The sequence below is a fragment of the Palaemon carinicauda genome, chromosome 17 (assembly GCF_036898095.1).
Source record: "Palaemon carinicauda isolate YSFRI2023 chromosome 17, ASM3689809v2, whole genome shotgun sequence".
NCBI lineage: Eukaryota > Metazoa > Arthropoda > Malacostraca > Decapoda > Palaemonidae > Palaemon > Palaemon carinicauda.
The window spans coordinates 35472914-35500702 of record NC_090741.1 but is presented as its reverse complement, the minus strand read 5'-3'; the positions used below and the strand labels follow the sequence as shown (position 1 = coordinate 35500702).

Sequence of the window (27789 nt, the reverse complement as noted above, 5' to 3'; positions counted from 1 at the left end):
TATTTCATTTGGGTACCCAAAAAAATTCATGAAATTTGGACAAATTTTTTTGGCCAAAAAAAGTTACCCTTTTTTTCTCATTTCAGATCTTCACCTCCATGGGTCTGACTTCATCCAAAATACATCAAGATGTGTCCTAAACATTCAAGAATCAATTCCTAAAAGGATTTGTGTATATATGTATAAACTTTTTTTTTATGAATTTTTATGTCAGGTCTTTTTTTTTTCTACTTAATTTTTTAAAATATTTCTAATAAATAGTTTTTCTGCAGATGAGTAGTATTTATCTTTACAGTTGTTTTAAGCATTCATTGAAGTTTTTTTTGGCAAAAGAAAAAAGGAGGTTACTGCAAAAACTGATTTTTCAAGAATTTTTTTTGGCGTCGGGGTCATTCGCGTCCGAGTATACCCTTAAAGGGGTGTCCGAGGAGCGTACCTATCCAGGGTTAAAGTTTGAACAACGATAATTGCTCCTGGAAAGATTTGACTCAAAAAGTTATATTCTTGTTTGCTCTAGCCTCAGGGGCTTGAGTTAGTGAGATAGTGGCCCTTTCTCGGGAAGAAAGCCATATCCAGTTTGCTGAAACGGGAGAGCTAAATCTCTTTCCCGTCCCAACATTTCTCACCAAGAATGAGTACCCACTAAGAGGTGGGGTCCCTGGAGAATCTGCCCTCTGAAGGAAGATGTCTCGCTGTGTCCAGTGGAGAGTCTAAAGGTCTATCTTCGCAGAACTTGAGGCTTCAGGGGAGGACAGCTCTTTAAAGGAGAAACATCGGGCTCAAACTTATCCCTAAACAACTAAGGGTGAATATCACCTACTTCATTCGCAGAGCGGATCCTGACAGTATACCCGCAGGTCATGATCCCAGGAAAATTGCTTCTTCGTTAAAATTTTTCCAGCTGATGGATTTCGAGAGCCTTCGCTCGTTTACTGGATGGAAGTTATCCAGAGTGTTTTTCAAACACTACGCGAAGCAAGAGCAAGAATTTAAACGATTCGTGGTGGCGGCAGGTAGTGTACTAAAACCTGTCGCTTAATGCTGCGAGGAACAGCGAATTATGTGAGACTGTAATTCTAGGGGTGTACATGTTGGCACACTATAGTGCAACATGGTAAGTGAAATGTCACCAAGGTGACATTATAGACTGTTCCAGTGTACAAAGGTGATGAAACATAAACTGAACACTACGTGCCGTGTGTTTCTTACACAAGTGTAAATAGACAGACTTCTCAGAAAGACATTAGAAAATTTTTAAAATTTTCATTTGAGGCAAAAATTTTTGTTTTCAGGTAAAACAAGTATTTCTGAACCCGTGTTTGTTTATAAATACAAACTTTGGCGAAAGGCATACAGTGAGACCTGTATGACCTTTTGATTGCTAGGTTGGTCATATGAAATATGCAAACTTTGAGACTTTTCCCGCGTCTAGTTCGACTCTTCCCTGTAGCGGGCAGGAAGAACTAACATAGTCTAAGATTAGAAGAAATGACATATAACGGTAATGTCATAGGCCTCTTAGGTCTACATGACCAAGGAAATATTGTCTTGAGGTTTAAGGCACAACTTGGAAATCCACGGATACATTAATGCTCTGGTAAACTTCCATCAGGATGACATGGCCTGAGCCCAAAAAACGGATTTTGAGCGAAGTGAAAAATCTATTTTCGGGTGAGCTAGCCATGTCGTCCTGATGGACCCGCCCTCCTTTCTATGAAAGGCCTTGGCAGGATCCCTCCCAATAATACTGTATCCATAAGTACCGGCTTAACGCTACAAGGAATAAAGATGGCGGCGGTTATAGCGCCATCTGGGTACTCAAACAGTAACGGAGGAAGGGAACTTTATAACGGCTCCTCTTTTATTTTGCCACTTTTCCCCCTCGAAGTGTAAATATTATGCGGGGTGCAGATTGCTATGTGGCGTGTCAAGAATACGTCCCCAGATATTATGCGATATCCTAAAAGGAAAACTTTAAGGATATTCGCGCCAGGAGTTAGAATTCTGGAGACCTTAAGTCAAATTCTCTGGGAATATCCCTGTAGTCAAATATACCCTAGGAAGCTACTTAAAGGAACCTCCCATCAAAATCCGTTTATTGTATTTACTCAAGTACTTGGGTACTATTGAACAGTAGCACAGTAGTATTACTGAACTACTTTATAATAAAGAAAACTACTTAAATTTCCACCAAAATCTTTCTTCTCATTTTTTGTTGTCCTCTCTATAGAAGTCTTACAGTCCAGTTTGTCTTCTTGAGGACCAGTCCCTTCACCAGAACATGCTCTCTTTCTCGCTTTCATTTTGCACACCATCTATTTATTAATATACAATCAGGGATAAAACAATTCCTTAAATTTAATCAAATTAATTCTAGAATCTGTGATGCATCCAAATAAGGAAAAAAGCAATAACAAAGCCAGATTCCTGATAGAAAAAAAGTTTGGTTTGCTTGACAAATAAAAGCCTGAGCTGGCATAAGTACAGCTAAATTTGTATGAAATCATAAGGAAATATCTTGAATTTTGATATCATGGGCATCCACTTCTCTGACATGACGTATTACATTTAGCAATTTTCCTTTCAGCAGTACATAAAATGGATTTTGGGCAAAGTGCAAAATCTATTTTTGGGTGAGAGTGTCATGTCGTCCTGATAGAGGGTTCTTTTAGGTAGCTTTCTAAGAGATATTTGCTACAGTGATACTCCCAGAGAATTAAACCAAAGGTCTCCAAGATTCTAACTCCTGGCACGAGTATCCAATAAAGGATATCGCATATCAGGGGACATATTCTAGATACGACACATAGCACTCTTCACCCCGAATAGATTTAACTCTTTGATGTAAGGGAGAAGAGTGGCAAAAGAAGGTGGTGCTGTTCTAGGTACCCGGTGGACCTCCTTCCCTACTACTACCCCGACGCCATTCCTTTTCTTGTCGTTAACCAGAAATGACCGCAGATAAAGTAATTTTGGGAGGGGTCAGCAAAAGGGTGGGTCCATCAGGACGACATGGCACTCTCACCCAAAAGTAGATTTTTCACTTTGCTCAAAATACGTTTTTTGGGCTCGGGCCATGTCATCCTGATGGAAGCACACTAGAGAATTGTCTTAAAATTACTATTAGCTGTGGGTTTGTGTATGTGCCTTCCACCTGAATAGATTTCCTTATCTGGTATACTAGACCTTGTATGTGAAATTCCAGAGATCTGTCATTTCCACTAAGTCTGGAGCTGGTTTAGTGCTTCCCGCCCCAGCAGGGAAAATGTCGATATCGACGATAAGGATTCAAGGTTTGTATTTCCGTAGGAACAAAAGGGGAAAACTTTGGAGCTTACCTTTTTACTTACCATGAGAATGTAAGATTCCTTCTTTCGGAAATCGTTGTCTTGATTTAAAGTTATAAGCCCTATACAGGGATTAAATAAAACTCTAGTATATTTCATTAGTCTATAACTATGACGGCGGAGGTAGCAACAGTAGGGGATTCAGCGTTATGAAGCTTCATATGTGGTGGATAACGGGGGAGGGTGGGCTGTGGCACCCTAGCAGTACCAGCCGAACTCGGTTGAGTCCCTTGTCAGGCTGGGAGGAACGTAGAGAGTAGAGGTCCCCTTTTTTTATTTCATTTGTTTGATGTCGGCTCACCCCCAAAATTTGGGGAAGTGCCTTGGTATATGGATGGATAACTGAGGCAGCAGTAATAAGACGCAAATACGTTTTTTGTATTTTATTTTCCAACTAATTTATCAAATGTAGTTACAACAACGTATGAATCTGATCCAGCATTACAACACATCAAGGTCCATATTTTCTCATGTAGAAAAAATATATATAAATACATTAACAAAATAACGCCACTCAATGGAGATGTGAAACCAAACCTATCTGATATATTCAGATGTTCAGAAATGCATAAACACTGTGATGCAAACGTTCCCTCGGCACTGGTGTTATTGGTCAGATATGCACCTATATAGAACAGTATGTTAATTATCGCTGTGATCTGCACTAGAGGGTAGGTATACCCATACACCCGATGCACTGTAAAGTCTCAAAACAGTCCACTGTTCATCGCAGCACTAGAGCACTAGACGACGGGTTTAATGACACTCCCGCCGCCACCACAAAATGTTTTATTTCATGTACTTGCTTCCCATAATGTTTGTAGAAGACCCTGGATGATCTCCACCCAGTGTATGAGCGAAGTCCATGTGTTGAAAGAAGTTCAACGAAGAAGCAACTTTCCTCGGATCGTGACCTGCGGGTGTACTGTCAGGATCCGCTCTGCGAATAAAGTAGGGGAGCTTCGCACTCAGTTGTCTTAAAAATAGGTTTGATCCTGAGGTTTCACCTCTGAAGATCTGTCCTCCCTTGAAGTCTGAAGTTCTTCAAAGATACACCTTAAGAAACTCTACTGGGCACAGAGAGGTATCTTCCTTCAGTGGGCAGATTCTCCAAGGATCCCACCACTTAGTGGGTAGCTCATTCTTGGCAAGAGAGGCAGGATCAGGAAAAAGGTTCAGTTCTCCTGAGTCTAAGAACTGAATATGGCCTTCGTTTCTTGATAAGGCCACTATTTCACTAACTAGCCCCTGAGGCTATTGCAAACAGAAAAGTGACTTTCTGTGTTAAATCCTTTAGAGTATAATCCTCATAGTTTAGGTTCAAAGCATAGTGCAAGACTTTGTCCAAGGACCACGTGATGGGCTTTGGTGGGTTGCTGGCTTTGAGTCTAGTGCATGCTTTCGGGATCTTATTAAGGATATCACTCAAGATGTCCACCTCAAAAGTGTACAGAAGTGGTCTAATCTATTGATATCTCTGTCAGTTTCCTTGTTTTCACAAAGGAAACCCATTTCTTCCATGACGATTCATATTGTCTCCAAGTCGAACTTGACTTGTACTCCTCGATGAAGTCAACTTTATCCTTCGAGATTCCAAACCTTTTGTTTGCAGCTAGGGCGAGAAAATCATGAGATGTAGGTTGTTGGTTCTCGAGGATGAAGCGTAGACAGTCGACTTCTGGACCAGTTGAGATAGTACTGGATCCGGCAGAGGAAACGGCTTCAGTTTCAGCTCTAGGATTAGAGGGAACTAATTGCTTTTGGGCCACTACTGCTGCTGTCCTTCTAAAGGATCTTAGCTTGTCGAGGACTCTTAGCAGGAGATTGGTTGGTGGAAACAGGTAAATACGATTCCACCTGTTTCAGTCGAGGGACATGGCGTCCATCGCCTCGACTTGAGGGTCCATATAAGGGGCTTCGTAACGAGGTAGTTTCTTGTTGTCGCTCGTTGCGAAGAGGTCGATCTGCAGTTCCGGAACTTTTTCCGAGATGAAGGAGAATGAGTCTGCGTCTAGGGACCATTCTGTCTCTATGGCCTTTTGCCTGGATAGAGCGTCTGCTGTCACAATGTGGAACCCTTATGGGTGAAATGCTGATAGGTGCCATCCCATCTTCCTTGGCAAGTAGAAGACGGCTAACATCACATGGTTGATGTGGGGTGATCTCGAGCCTTGTCGATTTAGACACTTTACTATCACCTCATTGTCCAGGACCCATCTGATGTGGATTGATCTGCAAGGGGATAGTTTCTTCATCGTCAGGAAAACTGCCATAGTTTCCAAAATGTTGATATGATAGGTTTTGAACTGGTGCGACCAATTCCCTTGCAATTTTTGGTCGTGACAATGGCCTCTCCATCCTTCCAAGGAGGCATCCGTGTGTATCACCACTGATGGTTGTGGTGGTTGCAGGGGAAATGTCTGTGCTAGGCTCTTGGCTATTGACCACGGCCCTAACTGCGTGCGCAACAAGGTCGGGGTCAGTCTTAGTTGATCTCTTCGAGAGTCTGATGCGTATTTCCTCCAGACTCCTCACGCATCTTTCAAACGTGCTTTTAGCACCAGGTCTGTCACTGCTGCAAACTCGAGAGAACCCAATACTCTTTCCTGTTGGCGTCTAGAAATCCTCTAGTGACGGAATAGTCTCCTGACAGATCCCGCTATTTCTCTCCTCTTCTTGGATGGAATGGAGAGGTGGTGTGACTTTAAGTCCCATTGGATTCCTAGCCACTGGAACTGTTGAGCTGGAGAGAGACGAGACTTCTTGCGATTGATCTTGAAGCCCAGGTGTTCCAGGAACTGGATCACCTTGTTGGCAGCTTGCAGACAAGTAGTCTTGGATGCTGCCTATACCAACCAATCGTCTAGATATGCTACCATTTGAACTACTTCGGAGCATAGCCGTTAGACGATTGTGTCTGCTAGCTTCGTGAATATCCTTGGGGCTGTGTTCAGTCCGAAGGGCATTGCTCTGAAGAGAAACTTCTTCTTCTGTAGTTTGAATCCTAGGTAAGAGGAGAGAGGGCGACTCATTGGGAGATGCCAGTGAGCATGTACTAGATCTATTAAGACCGTGTACATCCCTTTTGGCAGGAGGATAACTGTCAGAATAGCGGTGAAAGAATTTTGTGATGGCTATGACGTCACTAAAGGACAGAGGGGGAAGGGTAGAGTCTTATAGTTCAATGATATCAGAGGTGACAGCAGGTATGCCGCCTTCCTCAAACTATGAACAGAGGAAGCATGGCTTCCTGTGCTGACGACGTCGTCGGCGGTAAGACAAGGGCACCCTGAGTTAGCCACTATCTAAATCAAAGTCAGAGGCAGCAAGAACTTTGTTCTACTCGACGGCAATGAAGAGAAACAGTGGTTATCGCCTATAATGGCGGCGACACTCGGGGAGGGAGGAAGGGTTTAGCCTCTTCTTTCTGAGAGAGAGTGAATATCGTAACTTATCTATAAATTCTAGAGAATGTAAATTCTCATACGAATCGAGAAGGAACGATATGGTGAGGCTAAACATGAGGAATTACACTTTACTAACGTATATAAGAGCGAGAGTAGCCTAGCTCTGGCCAAGGTAGTTGGTACCACCAGGGCTCCCGCCACATACGATAAGTAAAGCCACATAATAGGAAGAGGAATAATATTGATGTATGCAAAATCATCACTTATATAATTTGCCTAACTAACTAATATTATAGCTTAATACCGGGAAATGTCGCCCTACTGACTAAATAAAATGCAATTGTAACAGGCAACTGCAGTCGTAAAATGGCGGCCTCCGGTTCTCGGCAACGCTCGCCCAAACACACTTAAATTATTGAAATCTAACTGTGAAAAGGGAGACTAAAATTATACACAGGAAAGTATTAATACTCAACTTTCCAGAAGATGAAGATGCTGGAGATTGCATGATAAATATTCCTAAAAACTTTTAACAAAACACCGGGTTAACGGGGAGCACAACTCGCTTAGAGAGCTACAAGAAAAGGAATGGCGTCGCGTTAGTAGTAGGGAAGGAGGTCCACCGGGTATCTAGAACGGCACCCCCTTCTTTTGCCACTCTTCCCCCTTACATTAAAGAGTTAAATCTATTCGGGTTGAAGATTGCTATGTGTCCCCTGATATTATGCGATATCCTTTATTGGATACTCGCGCCAGGAGTTAGAATCCTGGAGACCTTCGGTTAATTCTCTGGGAGTATCACTGTAGCAAATATCCCTTAGAAAGCTACCTAAAGGAACCTTCCATCAAGACGACATGGCCCAAGCCCAAAAAACTTAATACACATAGAAAAATTCTAGAATATAAAGCAACGGACACAACCCCTCTTCCAGAGAGTTCAGAGCACTCCAGAGAGGTACTGTACCACTGACGTTATATTTTGCATGGCACATTATAAATGTTTCTGGAGGTTCTTAGCTGTGTCAACTTGGTCCCAGTTACACATCTTCCTGCCATCCATTCTCCTTTTCCTTTCGTTTCTTCCACTTAACACTACAACTTCTCATCATTGTGTTTGAATTTGTTCTTAAACAAAATGACAAATTTGGAAATACAGTGATACCTCGGTACTCGACCATAATCCGTTCGAGATCCGTGTTCGACCTCCGATTTGTTCGAGTACCGAATTTTTTTTCCCCATAAGAAATAATGGTATATATTCTATTCCGTTCCCAAGCACTCGAACAGGCCCAAAATATTAATAAAACGTGTACCTAAACAACAATAATTATCTAAATGTGTATGAAATTGGTCAGAAAATCCTATAAAACAATTTTAAACCATTTACTGTACTAAAATAAAACAATTTTAAACCATTTTCTGTACTGTAGTGAACATACCTTTGAGCAGCGGTTCGATGGCATACAGGGATGGATGTGGAGAGGATGGAAGGGGGAGGTTACTGCTTGGAAGGAGAGTCCCCTTCCATGATGTGGCGGGGTAGTTCTCCTTCAGGAGTTGTTTCTCTCTCCAATGAAAGGGTGGGCAGATCTATTTCAGGGGTTTCTTCTCTTCTTTGTCTCTTCTTTGGAGGAGAAACAGGCTTTGATGTAGCAGCTTTCTTTTCTTTTGTGAAAAACTGGTCTATTGTTAATTGTTTCTTCCTCCTCTGCAGTATTCTTCGAAAATGATGAATACCTGTTCTATTACGAATACCTGTTCTATTACGAAACTTTTCAAACCAACCCCTGCTCGCTTTAAATGTAAATGAATCACTTTCACTGGTACTCGGACTTTTCTTCACTAATTCTTCATAGATATGCAACGCTTTTTCACAAATGAACGCTTCACTAACACTTTCCCCGGCCAACTGTTTTTCTTTAATAAATATTAAAAGCAACTTTTCCATCTCCTCAATCACTTGTGGCCTTTGCTTAGTTACCGCCGTAACTCCCGTTGCAACATTCGCCTTCTTAATCATTTCTTTATGCTTTAAAAACGTAGAAATGGTCGACTTCGCCATTCCGTATTCTACCGCTAAATCGGACACTCGTACACCATTCTCATATTTCGCTATAATTTCCTTCTTCAACTCGATCGTTGTTCGCACTGTTTTCCTCTTCTCCTTCCCCTTAACACTCATTACTTTCTTGGGACTCATTATGAAAGCTAAAAAAGCAATTAAAAGCACTGAAAATCACTAAATCACAACGAATGCTGATCGCGCGTTGTCTGAGTGACGCTCTCGAGAGAACTGATGCTTCCCGAACAAGCGAGAGTGGCCGAGATGGCGCGATCATCACAAAGCCCATGCGGTCGTCACGTGTTCGGCTGGTCGAGTACCGAATTTTTGGTCGAGCACCGCAGCAAAAATTTCTCGAAAATTTTGGTCGAACTCCGAATTGTTCGAGTATAGAGTCGTTCGACTACCGAGGTATCACTGTAATTAGTATTTTTCCTAGCTATACAAACCTGTAGCTCTTTACATAGTATTATTTTTGTGACAGCTGAAACTAGCCATTAAAGGTTTGGCGAGGTGTAACTAACCTACGCATGTTAGTGGGGGCCAGGTGAGTAGCAGAGTAGGCTAGCCACCCTGCTCACACCAGCACTAACGACTAACCGTCACTTTGTAATTGCAGCAGGACTTCTCGGGGGTAGGTGATGGCGGGATCAGTAGGTGTAAAGAGCTACAGGTTTGTATAGCTCAGAAAAATAAAGATTATTTCCAAATTAGTCATTTGTACCAGTGCAACATACAAACCTTTCGCTCTTAACGTAGGAGACTCACCTCCAGGTGGGAGGCAAGTCCTAAAACCAACTGGCTAGAAACTGTCCTAAGGGAACCCTCCATGATTCACACCCTGACACCTCATAATCCTTAAGGATACGGCCTGGGCAATAAGTTCTAGGTGTAGAATTAGCATTATGACTTGACCAGGTAGCCATAATTTTGGAGCACAACTTCCCACGTAACCTGGACATTGCCCGATTCCACCTCGCTTGAAGAACAGGTATAAAACAAATATATATACATATATCAGGTAGCACAAAGAGCGTGATACCCACCTGCAGTTAGACGGGATCAGCTTACAAAGTTCCCCGGATGCTGCGCTTCATGAAAGGGGGAGGATGAAATAGAAAGTGGCCAGTCACTCCCACATTCACCCTTGACTTACTGACAGGTAATATCTGTCCTCAAACCACTGCTATTTGTCCTACAAAGGAGCTGAGATGTCTTAGACCACGTTTTGTGCAGTCACCACAGGACCTAAGGTGATGTCTAGGTTCCTGTGGGTTATGACTTGCAGGTAGTGGGCGGTGAACGTTATTTGACATTTCCACACACCCGTTTGCAATGACTGCGTCACAGAAAAATTCTTTCAAAAGGCCAGGGATGTGCTTACACCCCCAACATCATGTGCACGAGGACATAGATCAGGAAGTGAAAGGTCAGAGGCTTAGCTCTCTCGATCACCTGTCTAATCCAGGAAGATACTGTAGCTCTTTGTAGTCTTCCTTTTGGTCTTCCTCATGCCTACAAAGAGCCAGGGGTGTGCTTACACTCTTGAAATAATGTGCACGGGGATGGAGATCAGAAGGTGAGAGGTCAGATGGCATGGTTCTCTCAATCACCTCTCTGATCCGGGAAGATATCGAGTTCCTCGTAGTCCTCCCTTTAGCTTTCCCCGTGCTTATAAAGAGCCTGTTGATCTGAGGACCGGCTCTTGCAGCTCTCATCAAATACTTGCTCGGGGCCTTCACAGGACAGAGTAACAATTAATTAGGATCATTTGTTACCGACCGGAAGCTCTCAATCCGGAAGGGACTGAATCTAGGATTCGCTACAGCCAGATTTTGAGTCTTAGCTACAAACTCAGGGACAAAAGTGAGTATCACATGCCCCATCCCCTTGAATGGGTGCCATCGTAGTGTAGCGGGATGTTGCCAAAAACAAACTCCCACACCTTTGATCACTCTGACAGACAAATTATCCCACAACACAAACTTTCCCCTTACTTTTACGTCAACTGGACTATTGCACGAAGGGAACAGTAAAACAAAACATATCCTTAAAACTATATTACTTACTTATTAAACCAAAATAAATCACATAAATTTAACACAGACAAAAATAAAAACACACAAAAAAGGGATTTAGCGAGTCCGGTAGTCTGGGGAGTCGTTCACTGAACTGTGTGGTGGCACAGTCTGGGTTCAATTTCCCTGCCATGAAAGTAGCTGGGGCGTCAATCCAGCTTTCTTGGTCTCCCGGGAACAACAGGGAAGTTAGGTCCGTTTCCTTTAGTTGCGGCATGGGCTTGTCCTCCATAGCCGCTTGTAAGGCAAGGTCTATTACCTTCGTGGTGCATGGTGTTGGGGTTTGCCCTTCCACCACGAACATAGTATACGTACCTTTATGAGGGGTTAATTTTGTGTTGACACAACCCAACTCATTCAGGGTCCGGACCCAGGCGGACTGAGCCTGCTCTTTTGGAAAGATAACGGTTTCCTTGGGAACCTTATCTACTCTTATTAGCGCGTCCTCTGTCAGGCGCGCGTAACCAGGGAAGGGGAATTGTAACCCCGGTGGGTAGAATTCAAAATCTTCTACCAGACGGGTACCACATCCCTCAATTATCAGCATGCCGTCGAAGAACGGCGCATGAAGAGCCAATCGCCATGGGTTGTTCTTTACGAACGCCGGGAGCTTTGACGTGTCTTGGACCACAAACTGTTGTTGTGGTAGCCCGGATCGCAAGAGATTTTCTATCAGGTTTTCCTGATTTTGCTGTCTCTGGGCTAAATTGTCCATTGACTGCAGGCGATCGGCAATTGGTCCAATCTGGGATTGGACTATACTCCCTATCCTCTCCATGAGCTGGCACAAGAAGGCTACCGGATCAAAGGCAAGTTCCGGCTACCGGATCAAAAGCAAGTTCCGGCGTCTTCCCCTTTGAGCTCCTTGCTCTCGACCCTTGAGGTGGAGGATTAGCCCTTATTGAGTCCGTCAGCATCTTAGAAGCTGATGATGGTCTGGTAGGGCGAGGTTTGGGTAACTTAGAAGGCCTACCAGCTTTGGGTAGGGACTTTTTCACACGTTTTATTTTAGGGGCTACTGAGCATGGCTTGTCCCTAGCCATGACATTCCCAGTGAACCCCTGGAAAGAAGTGACAGAGGAAGAGTTAGACTGCGCCGGACTAAGAAAAGGAATCTTAGACCGGACGCTACCTGCCTCACTTACCTCCCTACCTTGTCCGGTGGAGTTGACGACCATCGGTTCGACATCCAAGTTGATGCCTGCTACATCCTCCAAAACGTCATTGCCTAGTCCCTCCAGATCTTCAGGGAAGACTTGAGTTTCTTCCCTGATCCTGGCGATGATTGGGGCTGCTACTTCTGCTGCCACTGCTACCAACATCTTGCCATTGGGGTAAAGCAGGGCGCACATATCTTCCGCCAGGATATACGGCTCCTCAGCCTTCACATTACGGCCAAAGCCACCGACCAAGGTCTTGAGGGTCGCCAGGGAAGCGCTCTTGATGGCTTGAGTGGTCTGAAAGAGATATTCCCGTTAGAACAACCTATAAAACTGTATTTTCAGTTCCAAATTTTCAATATGTTCAATAATTATTTCCAACATTTCCAAAATGCTCAATAATTATTTCTAGAGGATGGAAAGTAGTACATACCGAGTCACTCGTAAGGTCTGAGACCAACGCGTAACAGATCTCGCACCCTTCCGGATGCCAAACCAGAATGTCGGCCACCTGGACCGCACACCCGGCATGAGATCGGCAGACCTCATACCCGCACGATTGCTGCAACACAGCAGTGCATGCTGTCTCCTGACAGCGTACCAACTGTAAGATAATTTGATATATGAGTATCAAATTAGATTGTGCCGGGAGATCCGGCGACATATATAGTAAAGTTAAATCCGCTGTGCTTAGCTCAGCGAGATCGCATGCTTTCTTAATAACTATACGATAAGTATTTGCAAGGGTACTTTATATTTTGTTTTCTTTCCTCCGTCACTTAATGTCATTCAAGGAATTGTTATTATAAATATCTGGAACAGGGAGAAACGATGGTTAGATTAACCTTGAACCAGTCCGCCGGCTCCGGAGAGAAGAATTTTCCTATGAGACTTCTCTCAGCCTTCCGTACCCCCACCGGAGTGGCATGTGTGAACTGATGAAGAAAGGCTAGGGACGAGCAGAACAGGATCAGCCATATAGTATTCCGTCTCTCTCTCGCGATTTGGCAAAACTAAAGCAAATAAAATCTCTCTCTCTCTCTCTCTCTCTCTCTCTCTCTCTCTCTCTCTCTCTCTCTCTCTCTCTCTCTCTCTCTCTCTCGCGCGCGCGCGCGCAATTTGGCAAACAAAAAATAAATGAAATAAAATTAATCCTCCACAGTAAGACAGACCATGTAGTTCGCTGACTCTCTTGGTAGAGACCAGGGCTATTAGGAAAGCCATCTTCAGGGTCAGGTTTAGGTTTGACGCTTGACTTATAGGTACGTAAGGGACTCCTTTCAATGAATGAAAGACCAGGACTACGTTCCATGGAGGTGGTCTGACTTCCGACTGAGGGTATGTGTACTCGAAGTTTCGTATTAGGAGAGACAATTCCGTCAAGGAGGAAAAGTCAATTTTGTTCAGTTTGAAGCCGAGGCTCAAGGCTGAGCGATAGCCTTTGCCCCTCAACAGCGAACAAAGATTTTCCCCCCTGAGGTACAGCAAGAACTCCACTATTATTGTATAGAGGCACTAATCCCAATAGATGGACCACTTTGCCTGATACACTGAGGCAGACAACTTCAAGAAGTATCAAAAAGCCTCTATTTGCCAGCGGCTGTTGGATAACCTCAAGGCGTGAAGTGTAAGAAATGGAATCAGCCAAAGGATTACATTCACGTGTGGTTGTCCTTGTAAATGAGAAGAGGAGGAAACTCCCTCTGGGCCTCTATGAGGAGATGTAGATGGTACGGAAACCATTCTGCATGCTGCCACAGCAGAGCTTTGAGGGTCATCGAAGGATCTTGCAACGACCTTATTTTGCTCAATAGCCTCCTTACTAGACAGTAGGAGGGGAACACAAAGATGTCCCTTCTATCCCACGGATGTTGCCAGGTGTCTTGCCAGAATGCCTGGGGATCTGGTGCTGGCAAGCAGTACACCAGAAGTTTCCAGTTCGGGGACAGTCAGCGAACCCAACAAAGTTAAAACTTTGTTGGCTATCTGTTGCTTCAAGGATCAATTGGAGCCTACTGTCTGAGTCCTCCTGCTAAGATTGTTTGCCAGTATGTTCTGTCTTGGGATGAATCGTGCTGACATGGCTACCAACTTGTCTTCTGTCCAAATGAGGATTTTCATAGCCAGCTGGTAAAGGTGCTCTGAAGAGGAGCTCCTTGCTTCTTCATGTGGGACACCACCATAGTGTTGTTGCTCAATAGCCTTACAGTGTCCTGAAAGGAGTTGATGGGAGAGCATGAGTGCCAGATATGTTGCCCTCATCTCCAGTAGGTTTATGTGGCAGTGTTCTGGATTCGGACCATAGCCTGGACACCGCAAGGTGAGACAGATGAGCCCCTACTATTCTTTCAATTCCTCTGTGAAGAGCAATGAATCTGGGGAAGGTGTGTCTCAGTTCTGAGACCAAAAGGTCTTCAGCTGCCACTGTAGAGACGGAATGTGAATCTGGGGAAGGTGTGTCTCAGTTCTGAGACCAAAAGGTCTTCAGCTGCCACTGTAGAGACGGAATGTGAAGACAATCGTTGGGCACTAACTTCTCGAGTGGAGTTAGATGCCCAAGCTTTGCCAATGGTGTGCTAGCAACTTGTTTTGCAAGAGAGCCGGTTAAAAGGTTTTAATAGGAGAGAAAGACTACGTCTTAACTCTACCATGCCAAAATAAAAAGTGACGGTCAGTCGCTAGTGCTGGTGAGAATGGGGGGCTAGCCTACTCCGCTACTCCCCTACCCCGCTAACCAGCAGAGGGTAGTTACACCTCGCAAAAGCTTAAACGGCTTGTTTCAGCTGTCTCCGAAATAATACTCCTACGTAAAGAGTGAAAGATTTGTATATTGCACTGGAACAATTACTGTACAGTTTTTAGAAGTTTGACTTGAGGTTTTGTTGAACTACATCATATGATTACAGTATTATTAATTACTGTATTAGGAAATCCCCACCAAAACAGTAGCATTATAGAAATAAATTACCACCCAGTATCGAGTTCAAACCCAGGACTCTCACATGAAATGTAAGGGAATTATGAAATGAACCACCAAGGTCACTTTAATATTTGAACCTAGCTTCTTTACCATCAATTATAATACTAAAATAATACAAGTGCAAAGAATTTTTATGTTCAAATTTACCTTTTGGACCTCTTTTGTTGATATTCCTATACCATTTTTTTCCAGGTGATACCAGACGAAGATTTTTGGCAGACTTAGAGACCTGAAAATTAATTTTTTATTTTTATTTCCTTGTCAATATGTTGCTATGGGGAAATTAAATTCATTTTTTTTTAATAAACAATTATTGTAACTAACACTGACCATTCACTGGGAAAATATCTTCTGTAGTCCTACAGTTAATAAATGATGCAGCATTTATCATCATATAAAGAGAATGACAACTATTGGAGTAGAATATACTAACTGGCAACTCCACAGGTTTCTAAAGAAGTATAATTAATTTTGCAACATGTAGATTCACTTCTGATGCTTACTGTACTAGATCTGCATAATATTTCACGTTTCTTTCTGTTTCAAATACTGTTATCTTTTCCAACACCAAATGACAGAGCCGAAATAGGCTATTCATATAAAATCTATTCTAAAAAAACACCAAAAACTCTCACCTTATTTTCAGACTTTTCTTGTTGATTTTCAAGAATCAAGGCATATTCAAAAGTGTCTCCTAAGGTGAACTCTTGTTCATTAACTAGTGCTTCACTCTGGAATACAATGATACCCAAAACCGATTTTGACCATGGGGTAGGCAATTCACGCATCAGCTGCAACAGCGTGTCGCTTCCGCATTCCTGGATCCGATGGCGGATGAAATCAGTCAAATTTCTGAGTGAAGAAGGCAGTGGGGTGATAGGCAATAACAGACATCTCTCTGATCTCCAAGCTAGTTCCATCACTATTGCAACCAATACACCTAGGTGATACCTTGTAGTTATGGGAGCACCCTGTGCTGACATCCAAAACTTCAGCAGCTGTTTAATTGGTGGTGTAATCTCTTTTGTATCTTGCAAATGGCCCCAGAACACCTGGAATGCCACATGTTCTCGTACTGATTCCTTGTGGTTTGGTTGCTTCAAGTCTTCACTTAAGAGAGTAATGATGAATTCTAAGAGACCCAGGGAATTGCTTTTCTGCATAGAGTCATTTTCACATGAGCTTGACATGGAGGAGTCAGCAGAAGGAATATCATTAGACAGCAGTGATTCAATAGGTCGCATTATGAATTTCCACGGAAGGTATAATTTTTCTTGGAATTCCTTATCGTGTTTTGCTGCTGATGTAAGGACATTGACATAGTATTTGCGCATCTGCAAATTCACTGGAGGAAAGTATAAAAGAATGCGGTGTGCTAAATCAATGGCCCGAGAGTAAGCTAGAGCAAATGGGGCAGCAAATACCATTTTTTGAAGGAGATGACCAAGAGTAAAGGCAGGTGGATAGGTGTATGGAGTTATGTACAAATCAAGGGACTGAATTCCCATAATAATAACTCCTCTTTCTGTCTTTGCCATTTTTGAATTCATAGTATCTTCATCTGTGCTAGATTCATAAAAAGCGACTTCTCGTTCTGAAAGTTCCCGAACAGCTGTGGAACACTGAAAACTTGAGGCAGGATTGAACACTTCCATTAAGTCACTAGTTTGATGGTGAACTTCAATTTCCTGCAGAAGTTTACTATCGGCATGGTTTGAAACAAACATACTGATTTTATTTATTCGTTTACTGAGCTGGATAGATTTTCTGATAATGATCTCCATTTCCTGCTTTGAAAAACTGACATGCACTGCCCCAGGCTTAACAGATTTTTTCAATTTCTCTGAAAGATTATTGACATCATTGTTTGTCATCATAGAACCTAATCCCTGATGGCATATTTGCTTTTTACAATCAACACTCTTGTTAATTTTCTTAATATCTTCAATTTTGACATTCTCTTTCATTGGTTTACTCTCAAAGCTTGACGATGGACTTTCGTATTGCATATTTTTATTTTTTACATGATCAACTAATGGACTAGCATTTGTACTTTCGTAACACATCCTTTCATTTCTTACAAGGTCAACTGATGGACCAGCTTTTGAACTTTTGTATTGCATACTTTTAATTTTTACATGATCAACTAATGGACTAGCATTTGCCCTTTCATAACACATCCTTTCATTTCTTACAAGGTCAACTGATGGACCAGCTTTTGAACTTTCGTATCGCATACTTTCATTTCTTACATGATCAGTGGTTGGCCCTGAATTTGTACTCTCATCAAGTTCACCAGCAGTCAATGGTAACTCGGATGAGTTTGGGAATTCACCCTGCCGTCCTGATACATTAGTTAAATCATGCATGTCTACATCTGCTTCATCAAGTATCTTGGTAGACTCATTTTCTTTGTCCATTTCAGGAAACTTCAATACCTTTACACATTTGACGGTAGGCTTATCAACACCTATTGTTGAATTTTCTGGTGATATTACAATTTTTTCTGTTACATCAGAGGATTTTATCTTAAATTTCTTATCAATGCAACCATTCTCATCCAAGACAATCACTGGTTGAGACATATTTTTTACATCTCTTACTACACATTCATTGTATCTCCGATCTCTCATTCTGTGACTCACTTTCACCACCTCAACATCAGAAGATTTTACTCTTGGCTTTACAAATGATAAATCCTGTTCTACCTTAGTGATGAAACATTCTTCACTCTCGTGAGATGATTTATTATTTTTAGGTTGTTTCTTGACAAACACTTCATTGATGACTTCAATACCGGCTTCATCCGGCTGACTTCTCTTTGTTTTCGAGAAGAAATCTGTTATCAATGACGAGTATTTATCCTGTCTTCTTCGAAATTTTTTGCTGGTGGTTGGTTGTGAGGTTGAAGGACCTTCTATCGTGGGAGCCGCATTGTAAACATCAATAAACCTATCAATTTTGGTTTGTTTAGAACCATGAGTCGGAGGACACTGGAAATAAGAAAAAAAAACCCAAATTAGATCTAATCCTCCCTAGCTAAGCACATTAATAAAATCAATTGTATAATAGTGTGACCAACTAAAAATTTAATAATATATCTATTAACTCTATAAAAAAATCTTATTTCAGAAACTAAATACACAGTATGTGATCAATTGACAAAATTAAGTCAATTGTCTCATAATTCCACAAATAATTAGATTTCAGTACAGAAATCAATTGGGAACATACAACCCCAAAAATATAATCAATGGTAATGACTGCTAGGTGATTTAAACTTGTACTGTAACTAAAAATGAGGGAGGAATAACAGTTTAAAATTATGTGAGTTATGGTTTAGAACATTGTGTTCGGACCGTGGTTGAAAATGCAGGATTATGTCACTTCGAACAAGGTTTCAAAGGGTACAAAGTTCAGTCTCAATATGGATTTCTTAGTTTTCATAAAATCAATTTTGGATCTAATTTCTTGGTAAACATGACAAATTCGGAGATAATTAATATTTTTCCCTAACTAATACAAACCTGGAATTATCTATGTGGATATTCTTTCAGCTGCAGCTGGAGGTAGCCATTAGACTTTAAATGCGAGGTGGCAACCTTGCTTAACCGCTTAGCAGGTAGGCAAGGGGTGGCTGGGGGTTACCCAGCCACCTCTATATATACTCTAACAGCTGTGAGAGACGTCACTCTTTATTGCAGGCAGGACTTTTGGGCTACAGGTGATGGCAAACCAATTAATATAAGTAATTCCAGGTTTGTATTAGTAAAGAAAAATACAAATTATCTCCAAATTTGTCATTTGTTCCCATACTAACAAGCCTTCCGCTATTTATGTGGATGACTTACTCTTAGGTAGGTGGAAGTCCTAGATCTGGCATGAACATTGACCCGGTTTTACCTAGTACAGTACATGACTGTGGTCTGGGGAAAACTTTGACACCTCGCTGAAATATACAAAGTGAATATATTCGCGGCCCGTGCAATTTAGTAAAATAGGGGTTGTTATTTGTATGAAATGACTGAGTTTTAAATAGGAAAAATCAACAGGACGTATCCCATTGCTCCTTCGCAGAAGCAATGGTGATGTGGACTGTATAAAAATTTTATGATTTATACTAGGCTACACAAGGGAAGTGATAATTACCTGCAAAGGTTGAAGTCAGCTTGCAGAGGGACCCATGACATTGTACCCCAAGAAAGGGGAAGATAAAGGAAGGAAAGCAAGGGATTCTTCTCATTCATGCCAGTCTTAACCCAGGTAATCAATGCCCTCAACTAACTGCTACTTGTCCATTAAGGAGCCTGAGGTATCTTACACCACTTGTTGAGCAGCCACCACAGGACCGATAGTAAACGTATCGAGCCTCCTGTGAGTCACGTCTTTGAGGCAATGGGCTGTGAATGTGGTTTGTCTTTTCCACACACCTGCTTGGAGGACCTGCAACACGGCAAAGTAGCGTTTGAACGCCAGGGAAGTACAGTACTGATTCCCCTGACGTCGTGAGCTCTAGGTCGATGATATAGAGGAGGATCTGGAGTTAAGGCTCTTTCTATCACTTGGGGAATCCGGAAGGAAACTGTGTTCTTTGTGATCCTCCTCTTTACTCTCCCTGAACTAACAAACAGTGATGTTAGTTTGGGCTGTGTTGCTGCAGCGCATTTAAGATAGTATCTCAAACTCCTCACTGGGCAAAGTAACAACTGATCTGGGTCATTGGTTACAGAACGAAGACTCAAAATCTGAAAGGGCCCAAGTCCAAGGTCCAGCACCCCCGAATTTTGAGTCTTAGCAATAAACTCAGGGACGAAGCTGAGCGTCACTTCTCTCCATCCCCTTGAATGGGCGATGTCATATGAGAGGCCATGAAGTTTGCATACTCTCTTTGCCGAGGCTAAAGCAAGCAGGAACGCCGTCTTCAAAGTGAGATTTCGGTCAGTTGCATGGTGTAATAGTTAATAAGGAGGTGCTTTTAGGGACCTCAGCATGTTTACCACATTCCAAGGAGGAGGCCTGATCTCTGACTGGGGGAAAGTGATCTCATAACTTCGAATGAATAAAGAAAGCTATAACGAAGAGGAAATGTTGACTAATTTCAGCCTGAAGGCGAGACAAGTCTGAGCGATAGCCTTTCACCGACGATACTGAAAGGAGCTTTTCCTTTCCGAAGGTATACAAGAAACTCTGCTATTACTCGAATAGTGGTATCTATAGGAGAGATATTCCTCCCCTTGGCCTGGTAGACTAAGGCTGAGGACCTACACTAGTGTCCGGCGCTCCGCAACTTGTTGTGAAAACCCCTTCTGAGTGAGGAGACACTGTATAGTCTCAACGCGTGAAGTCGAAGCAACTGCACGGTCTTGTGGAAGATGTTCGCGTGTGGCTGTATGAGTAGATCTGATCGTTCTCTCAGTCGATCTACGATAAGTTTTAGGTGACCTGGGAACCACTGCATGATGCCATAGCGGAGCTACTAGGGTCATCAATAGATCTTTGGATGCTCTGGTTTTGTTCAGCAGTCTTCTCATCAGATAGAACAGGTGAGAGGCATACACGTTCATGTTGTCCCACCGTTGTTGGAATGCATCTTGCCATAGAGCCTGTGGGTCCAGGACTGGAGAACAGTAAAGCGCGAGCTTGTTGTTCAGAGATGTTGCAAACAGATCTTCAGTCGGGGAACTCCACAAAGTCAGGACTTTATTGGCTATCTGACGATACAAAGACCATTCGGAACCTACTATCTGGGTCACTCTGTTCAGATTGTCTGCAAGCACATTCCTCTAGCTAGGAATGAAGCGAGCTCATAGAGCCACCGAATGTTCTTCTGACCATCTGAGGATTTGTACTGCAAGATGGCATAGAGGCTGTGAAAAGGTACTGCCCTGTTTGTTTATGTAAGCCACTACTGTGGTGTTGTCGCTCATTAACACCACAGAGTGACCTACCAGCAACTGTTGCAACTGATGAAGAGCTAGGTAGGCTGCTCTCATCTCTAAAAGATTTATATGCTGGTACCTTTCTGATTCTGACCAAAGGCCAGAGATTGTATGGCGCAGCAGGTGAGGCCCCAACCTGCATCTGTGAAGAGTGTACCAACCGTGTGTCACACGATCATACATAGTAACGATATTTCATTTTGTGTATATATTATGCTTGTAACTTCGCTCTCCCCTCGTACTAATAAGAACCTGAAATAACATGTGTGTTTTTCTCACCGTTAACTGTTATCCGGTGCGGTGTTGGTTTGAACATGAAATTGCCTGTTATGTTTTGTTTGTCCTTTTTGCCTGGAGTCTTTGTATATAAAACGGATTTTGAGCGAAGAGAAAAATCTATTTTTGGGTGAGGTAGCCATGTCGTCCTGATAGAAGTTCCTTCATTAGTAGCTTCCTAGGTATATTTGACTAGAAAGATATATCCCAGAGAATTTACCAAAGGTATCCAGAATTTTAACTCCTGGAGCGAATATCCCTTAAAATTTAAAAAGGGATATCGTGTAATATCAGAGGACGTATTCTTGACACATCTCATAGCTATCTACACCCCTAATAGCGCTTTCGCTTCGAGGGGAAAAGTGGTAAGAATATAGGAGAGTCGTTAAAAGGGCGACGCTCCTACCATACTGTAAATAGTGCGCCAAATCGCCACCGTGCGGCACCACTAAGCCATTCTTTGTAGCTTTGTAGGTGTTGCAGATACAGTACCATAGGGAGGGATTCATTATCCTTTTGTCAAAAAGAGGGTGGGTCCATCAGGAGAAACATGGCTACCTCACCCAAAAATAGATTTTTGGGCTCAAGCCATGACGTCCTGATGGAAGGTTCCTTCAGTAGCTTCCTAGAGTATATTTAACTACAGTGGATATTCCCAGAGAATTAAACTAAAGGTTATCACAGAATTCTAACTTTTGGTGCGAGTACCCTAAAGGTTTCAATCTAGGATATCGTATATCAACAGGGGACGCATGTATTAACACGCCACATAGCTATCGGCACCCCATATAGAGTTAACACTTCGATATGGAAAGGTGGCTGAGTAACTGAGGAGCCGTTCCAAAGTTACTCTCATCCGTGGCTACTTTTGGTACTAGAGACGTAAACAAATGGGCGCTATTGCTGAATGATGTCACGTCCGTCCTCTTCCTTTCGCCTGTAGCTTCTACGCTAAGTCGGATTTTCCCAAGTGATTTCTTTATCTGCTTACATTGCCGTAATGTCGCAGCCTTCAGCCTCGCCTTCTTCTGGAAAGTTGAGTACCAGGTCCCAGTATTGTTTAAATAAGCTCTGGCCGTAAAGTAACTTCTACTTTTGGTAAAATATTGTGTTTTGTGGCAAAGCTGTGCCGATACCGGACGTGCCATTCCACGGCGCCGCTGTTCATGTTGCATGCTTTATTTAGTTAGCCAGAACAGCCTTCTCCGGTCCTTTAACTAATTAATATTATTAGTTATTTAGTCTTCATAGCTAGGGAATCATTATATCGTGTTTTAGCGCTCATCAGACTACGGTCGCTGTTCGACCCCATACTAGATGGCTAGCTTAGCCCCTAGGCTGGACAGCCTAGTGCTTGTTTTCATGCATGATATATATTAGTGTTCCTAAGTTAAGTTATGAAGATTGTGGCATTATTAAACATACTATATACTGTGATGTAAGTGTTTTCGCCTTAGGGGACCATATAAGGGACTGAGTTGATTGTGTATCAACCCCTCCTAACCTAATGTAGGAACCCTTGTATGCTCCCTATTCCCCCTGCCTGTGGGCATTCCCTCTGGGTAGACTTGCTTTCCCTTCTATATAGGGGGATCTCGTCTACAACCAGAGTATTTATCGCTTCTCTGCCTACCCTAAGGGAATGAACCCCCCTTAGGGTCGTGCCCGAGACATTAGGAAGGGCTCTGCCCTTCCTCCAGTTGCACTTGGTTGGGTTACCCTTCCTCCCTGCAACTAGCAATGTGTCTTTCAGACTTTCCTAGCCTAGGAGTTAGTCCTCCTACTCTAGGTTAAGCTCTGGGGGTACATTAGTACTGTACTTGATCTGGGCTACGTATCCTAGGTTAGGGAGTGTTCTCCCTTGCCTTGGTGGCCGCTCTCATACAGAGTCTCCTCAATTAGGAAGACCCCTTCTTCTCCCTCCCCACCTATCCCTTTGGTGTAGGCCTGCCTAAACACCTCTGTCCTTAGTCCTACAACTCCTCCCTTGGGTGGAGTGGTAGGGCTAACATTGTTCTCCTGCTGAGATGGCCGCTGTGGTACACATACCCTTCATAGCGTTCTACGGGGGTGGTTGCCGGCGGCGGTCCTGCCGGCGAGGGATTCCCCCTCTTGAGTGCCCTCTATCCCTCCCTTGGGTTACCTCAGGCCCCCGGCCACCTGCCGGCTCCCTGCCGCCGGATGTTAGGAGTATCCACTCCTATCATGAGTGCACTCTCTACGGAGGGATGCCGGAGGGGTATAGGATTTTACCCCTTCCATCCCTCCTTACCTTTCTCTCTTTCTATCTTGGTGCTGGTCCCTTGCCGTCTCTACTGCCGGCGATAACCGCCACTACCTCAGGTGACCTTCATTCATAAGATGCCTTCCCCCTCTAAGACGTCAGCCTTCCGAGTGCCGGAGGCTGCCGCCTTCCATCGACATCCCACCCCTTATATTTACCTAGTAACAGCCGGCCGACTTTCAGAGTCTGCCGCCCATATGCCAGCATTGATTGCCGGCAATCTAGGTATACACCCATATATATATATATATGTCTTATGAATTGATCCAAGGCTCACCATGCCGTCAGCCTTCGGCTGCCGGAGCCGCCGCCCCTGCCGGAGATCTGCCGCTGTGCCGGCGGTCTCCACTGTGGTATTATCCATATAGGATACTCAGTGTGTCTGCCTTGATGCCTTCCACCCTGCAGGACCGACCTCCGGTGTACCGTCGGTCTGCCGGCACCCTCATGAGACGCTAAGGGACATGTACCTCTTCCCTGGCTGCCGGAAACATGCCGACAGTCAATATGTTGCAGCCAGATAGCCTGGCCACTTCCATATAGATATTGTTATACCATCCAAAAATAGTGGCTATGCTGGAATTATTGTAATGTGCAATCAAAGCACAATACAATAATTTCAGCATATTCTGTGTATCTCAGTGCAGTCGATTGCCGGAACCTACATTTATTAAGGGGTTTATCCTATTTTCCCCTCTCCCCCAAGGCTCTGAGTGGTCTCAGACCCTGGTACACTCTGTGGACAATTCCTGTTAAAATCCTAGCTTGGCTCATCCATACGGATTTCCCTCATTGTGACCCTCGGGTCCAAAGGAATTGTCTACGGAATAGGTTACGGTAACCGGCTGGGCAGGATTCACAAGTATGTGTCTATCTACTTCCTTTCCCGCTCATCAATCTTGAACATTAATATGTTATTATAGATTAAGTTATTCTTAATTTTAGAGTAATGTAAGTCATTCTTATGCCTTCCATGTACTCATGATCCCTTTCTTTTACAGGAGGAGTACAGTACTTGAAGTGCGAGAGCAACTTCTGCGGAGTGAAGCGCCCGGACTTCTACAGGCAAAAGGCGTGCCGGACCCACGCCCCCTGCGCCGCCAAGAAAGGCGACCTAAAATTTTGGGACCCGCAGAACTGTACAGTCTGCAAGAGTCTTCTTGTTGAGGCGTTCGATGATCCTCCTACTGCGGAGGTAAGGGACATTGCTAGGGAGAAGCTACGCAAATGGGTGCGTGGCTTCCAAAAGAACGCCACTGGACCGTATCTTCCCAACGAAGACTTGAGGGCTTTGCTTTTTCCAAAAGCATCTAAGGACTCGGTGGTCCCTCGTGAACATATCCCCACCGTCCAGGTCGTGGTCGAACCCGATGTCGTCATGGCACAGTCCATGCGTGAGTGCCATCTTGATTCCGACAACGTGGAACGTATGTCGGAGGTGTCTGAAGAGACGGAGAAGAACCTCATGGGCGAGGAGAACGACTATGAGGAAGATCAGGTGGAATACCCTGATTCGGAGAACGAGGTCGCTCCTGCTCCCCAAGCAACTCCTGCACCGTGCGAGGAACCTGTTCCTTCGACTTCTGCCACCCCGGACCCTCTTCCATCGGCCACTCAAGAGGTCTTCAAAATGCTTGAAGCCCTCATGGACAAGAAGCTGCGTGAGACTTGGGAGCAATTCCGGACGACTCTCGTCGGCTTCAAACAACCGAAGAAGATTTCGGTTAAGGACCTCCCTACCTGCTCAGAAGCTAACCCTTGGAGATACGCCGAGCATATGCCAATCACCACTGGCAAGATCTATATTAGAGAAAGGGTTGGCTCTATTTTGTTGTAAGAAGTGGAGTTCTTCCCGAATTTCGAGGCTTATCCGGACTGTTACGTCCGACTCAGGTCCGAACCAGCCTCAAAGGAAGAGACCGAACCGAAGGAAGTGATCGTGTTCGATCTCGCGAAGGCCCAAGCTCTGTTAGCTCAGGCAGTGAAGAGCCGGGGTTTCACGAACTCCAAGATGCCGGCACTGAGTAAGAAGCACCCAACCTTCATTGCGCCAACTACTGCGACCTTCCCCTTCATTGAAAAGGCCTTCACAGCGGTCATGAAGGCTGTGGAGGAAGGGAAGCCTTGCCCTGCACTGGAGGAGTGCAGACCCTTTTCCATTACTCTTCCCCCGGATGATAGGCACTAGAAAGACATCCAGTCGACCTTCACGGTAGGAAAACTGGAACCTGATGTGGCCGGTCGTCAATTCAATGAGGACCTCCCACGGCTGAACGATCACCTCCTTCGTAGGGAACAGGATACGAAGGAGAGACTCGCCGCTTCGCTGTCCCATCAGGTACAGCTAGAACTCATGGCCGGGGATACCAGAGTCCCGGACTTTTACATGGTCCTTGCTAAGTCGCACCTGGCGACCATGACCAAGGACCTATATAGTTTCGCTAGGGCTCATAGAGCCTGTAGAGAATTCGTGTTCGCCAGTGCAACGGTGAAACACGAACCCCGGAGACTGATTTCCTCCAATATCTGGGGCAAACATCTCTTCCCGTCTACCTTGGTGAAAGAGATAGTGGACAAAGCTGCTACGGAGAACAGGAACCTTCTCCATAAGTGGGGCATGTCCCGAAAGAGGAAGTCCTCTCAGGACGATGGCCCTCAGCCTAAGAGGAAATCCTCGAAACCCAGACCCCAGCAACGTCAACCGAGACGACAGTTTCCGGGTCCCGCTACTCCCCAAGTGGCTACGCAGCCACAACAGACCTTTCAACTGGTCCCCCAGCCGGTGGTGTCGCAGTCGCCGGTCTTCACCCCTGCCTATGAGCAACACTCGACTACCTTTCGTCCCAAAGGTAGGGGCTCAGGCAGAGGTTCCGGCAGAGATTCTTCTCGCCGTCCCTCCAGAGGCAGAGGAGGAAGGGGAGCTAGCAGCCGAGGTGGCAAACCCTCGGGCCACCAAAGGCAATGAAGTGCTTCCGGTGGGAGGAAGACTCCGCCAATTCCAGGATCGTTGGACCTTCGATCCCTGGGCACACAGCATCGTCAAGAAGGGACTGGGCTGGAGCTGGATTCAACCACCCCCATCTTTCCAGCAATTCTCCCAACAGTCAACCCCCCTCCTGGAAGAATATGTCCTGGAACTCTTGAACAAGAAGGTGATCAGGAGGGTAAAGTCAATCAGGTTCCAAGGGAGACTCTTTTGTGTCCCCAAGAAAGACTCAGATAAACTCAGAGTCATTCTAGACTTGTCCCCCCTCAACAAGTTCATTGCGAACAAAAAATTAAAGATGCTGACTCTGCAACAAATAAGGACCCTTCTGCCTCACAGGGCCTACACGGTCTCCATAGACCTGGCGGATGCCTCTTGGCACATTCCAATGAATCACTACGCTTCCTCCTACCTAGGATTTAGACTCCAAAGGAAAAGTTACGCCTTCAGCGCCATGCCCTTCGGGTTCAACGTGGCTCCACGGATCTTCACAAAGCTGGCAGACGCAATCGTCCAACAGCTACGTCTTCAGGGCGTCCAAGTGATGGCCTACCTAGACGACTGGCTAGTCTGGTCGACATCGCCCGAAGATTGTCTGAGAGCCTGCAACAAAGTCACCCAGTTCCTAGAGCATCTGGGCTTCAAGATAAACACCGAGAAATCTCGCCTCTCTCCAGCTCAGAAGTTGCAATGGTTGGGAATCCATTGGGACCTTCAGTCACACCGCCTTTCCATTCCACAGAAGAAAAGGAAGGAAATAGCAGGGTCTGTCAGAAGGCTTCTAAAATCCAAACGGATCTCAAGACGACAACAGGAACAAGTTCTCGGCTCTCTACAGTTCGCCTCTGTGACAAACCCAGTGCTTCGCGCACAGCTAAAGGATGCCGCGGGAGTCTGGAGACGTTTCGCATCCATCGCTCGAAGAGACCTCAAGAGACGGCTTCCGAACAGACTTCGCTTACTTCTAAAGCCGTGGTCAGAAGCAAAGGCCCTGAAAAGGTCCATCCCTCTTCAACACCCACCTCCATCGATCAACATCCACACGGACGCTTCACTGGAGGGTTGGGGAGGTCACTCACACCAACAACAGGTTCAAGGAACATGGTCTCCCCTATTCAAGACGTTTCACATCAACATCTTGGAGGCCATGGCGGTTCTTCTCACCCTGAAGAAACTCTCCCCGCCTCCCTCGATCCACATCCGTCTGACTCTGGACAACTCGGTGGTTGTCAGATGTCTCAATCGTCAGGGCTCGAGATCGCCCCAGATA

At 44.4% G+C, this 27789-nt stretch overlaps 1 protein-coding gene across 1 annotated transcript in view; it reads right to left on the bottom strand.

Moving 5' to 3' along the window:
- The window catches only part of LOC137656666 (uncharacterized), a 327800-nt gene that overhangs the window by 92984 nt on the left and 207027 nt on the right, over positions 1–27789 (bottom strand). Inside the window, exons 7-8 of the mRNA XM_068390839.1 lie at positions 15670–18027; positions 15182–15263 (exon numbers count right to left, since the gene is read on the bottom strand). Coding sequence (XP_068246940.1) covers positions 15182–15263; positions 15670–18027 — 2440 coding nt within the window. The remainder of the gene's footprint in view (positions 1–15181; positions 15264–15669; positions 18028–27789) is intronic.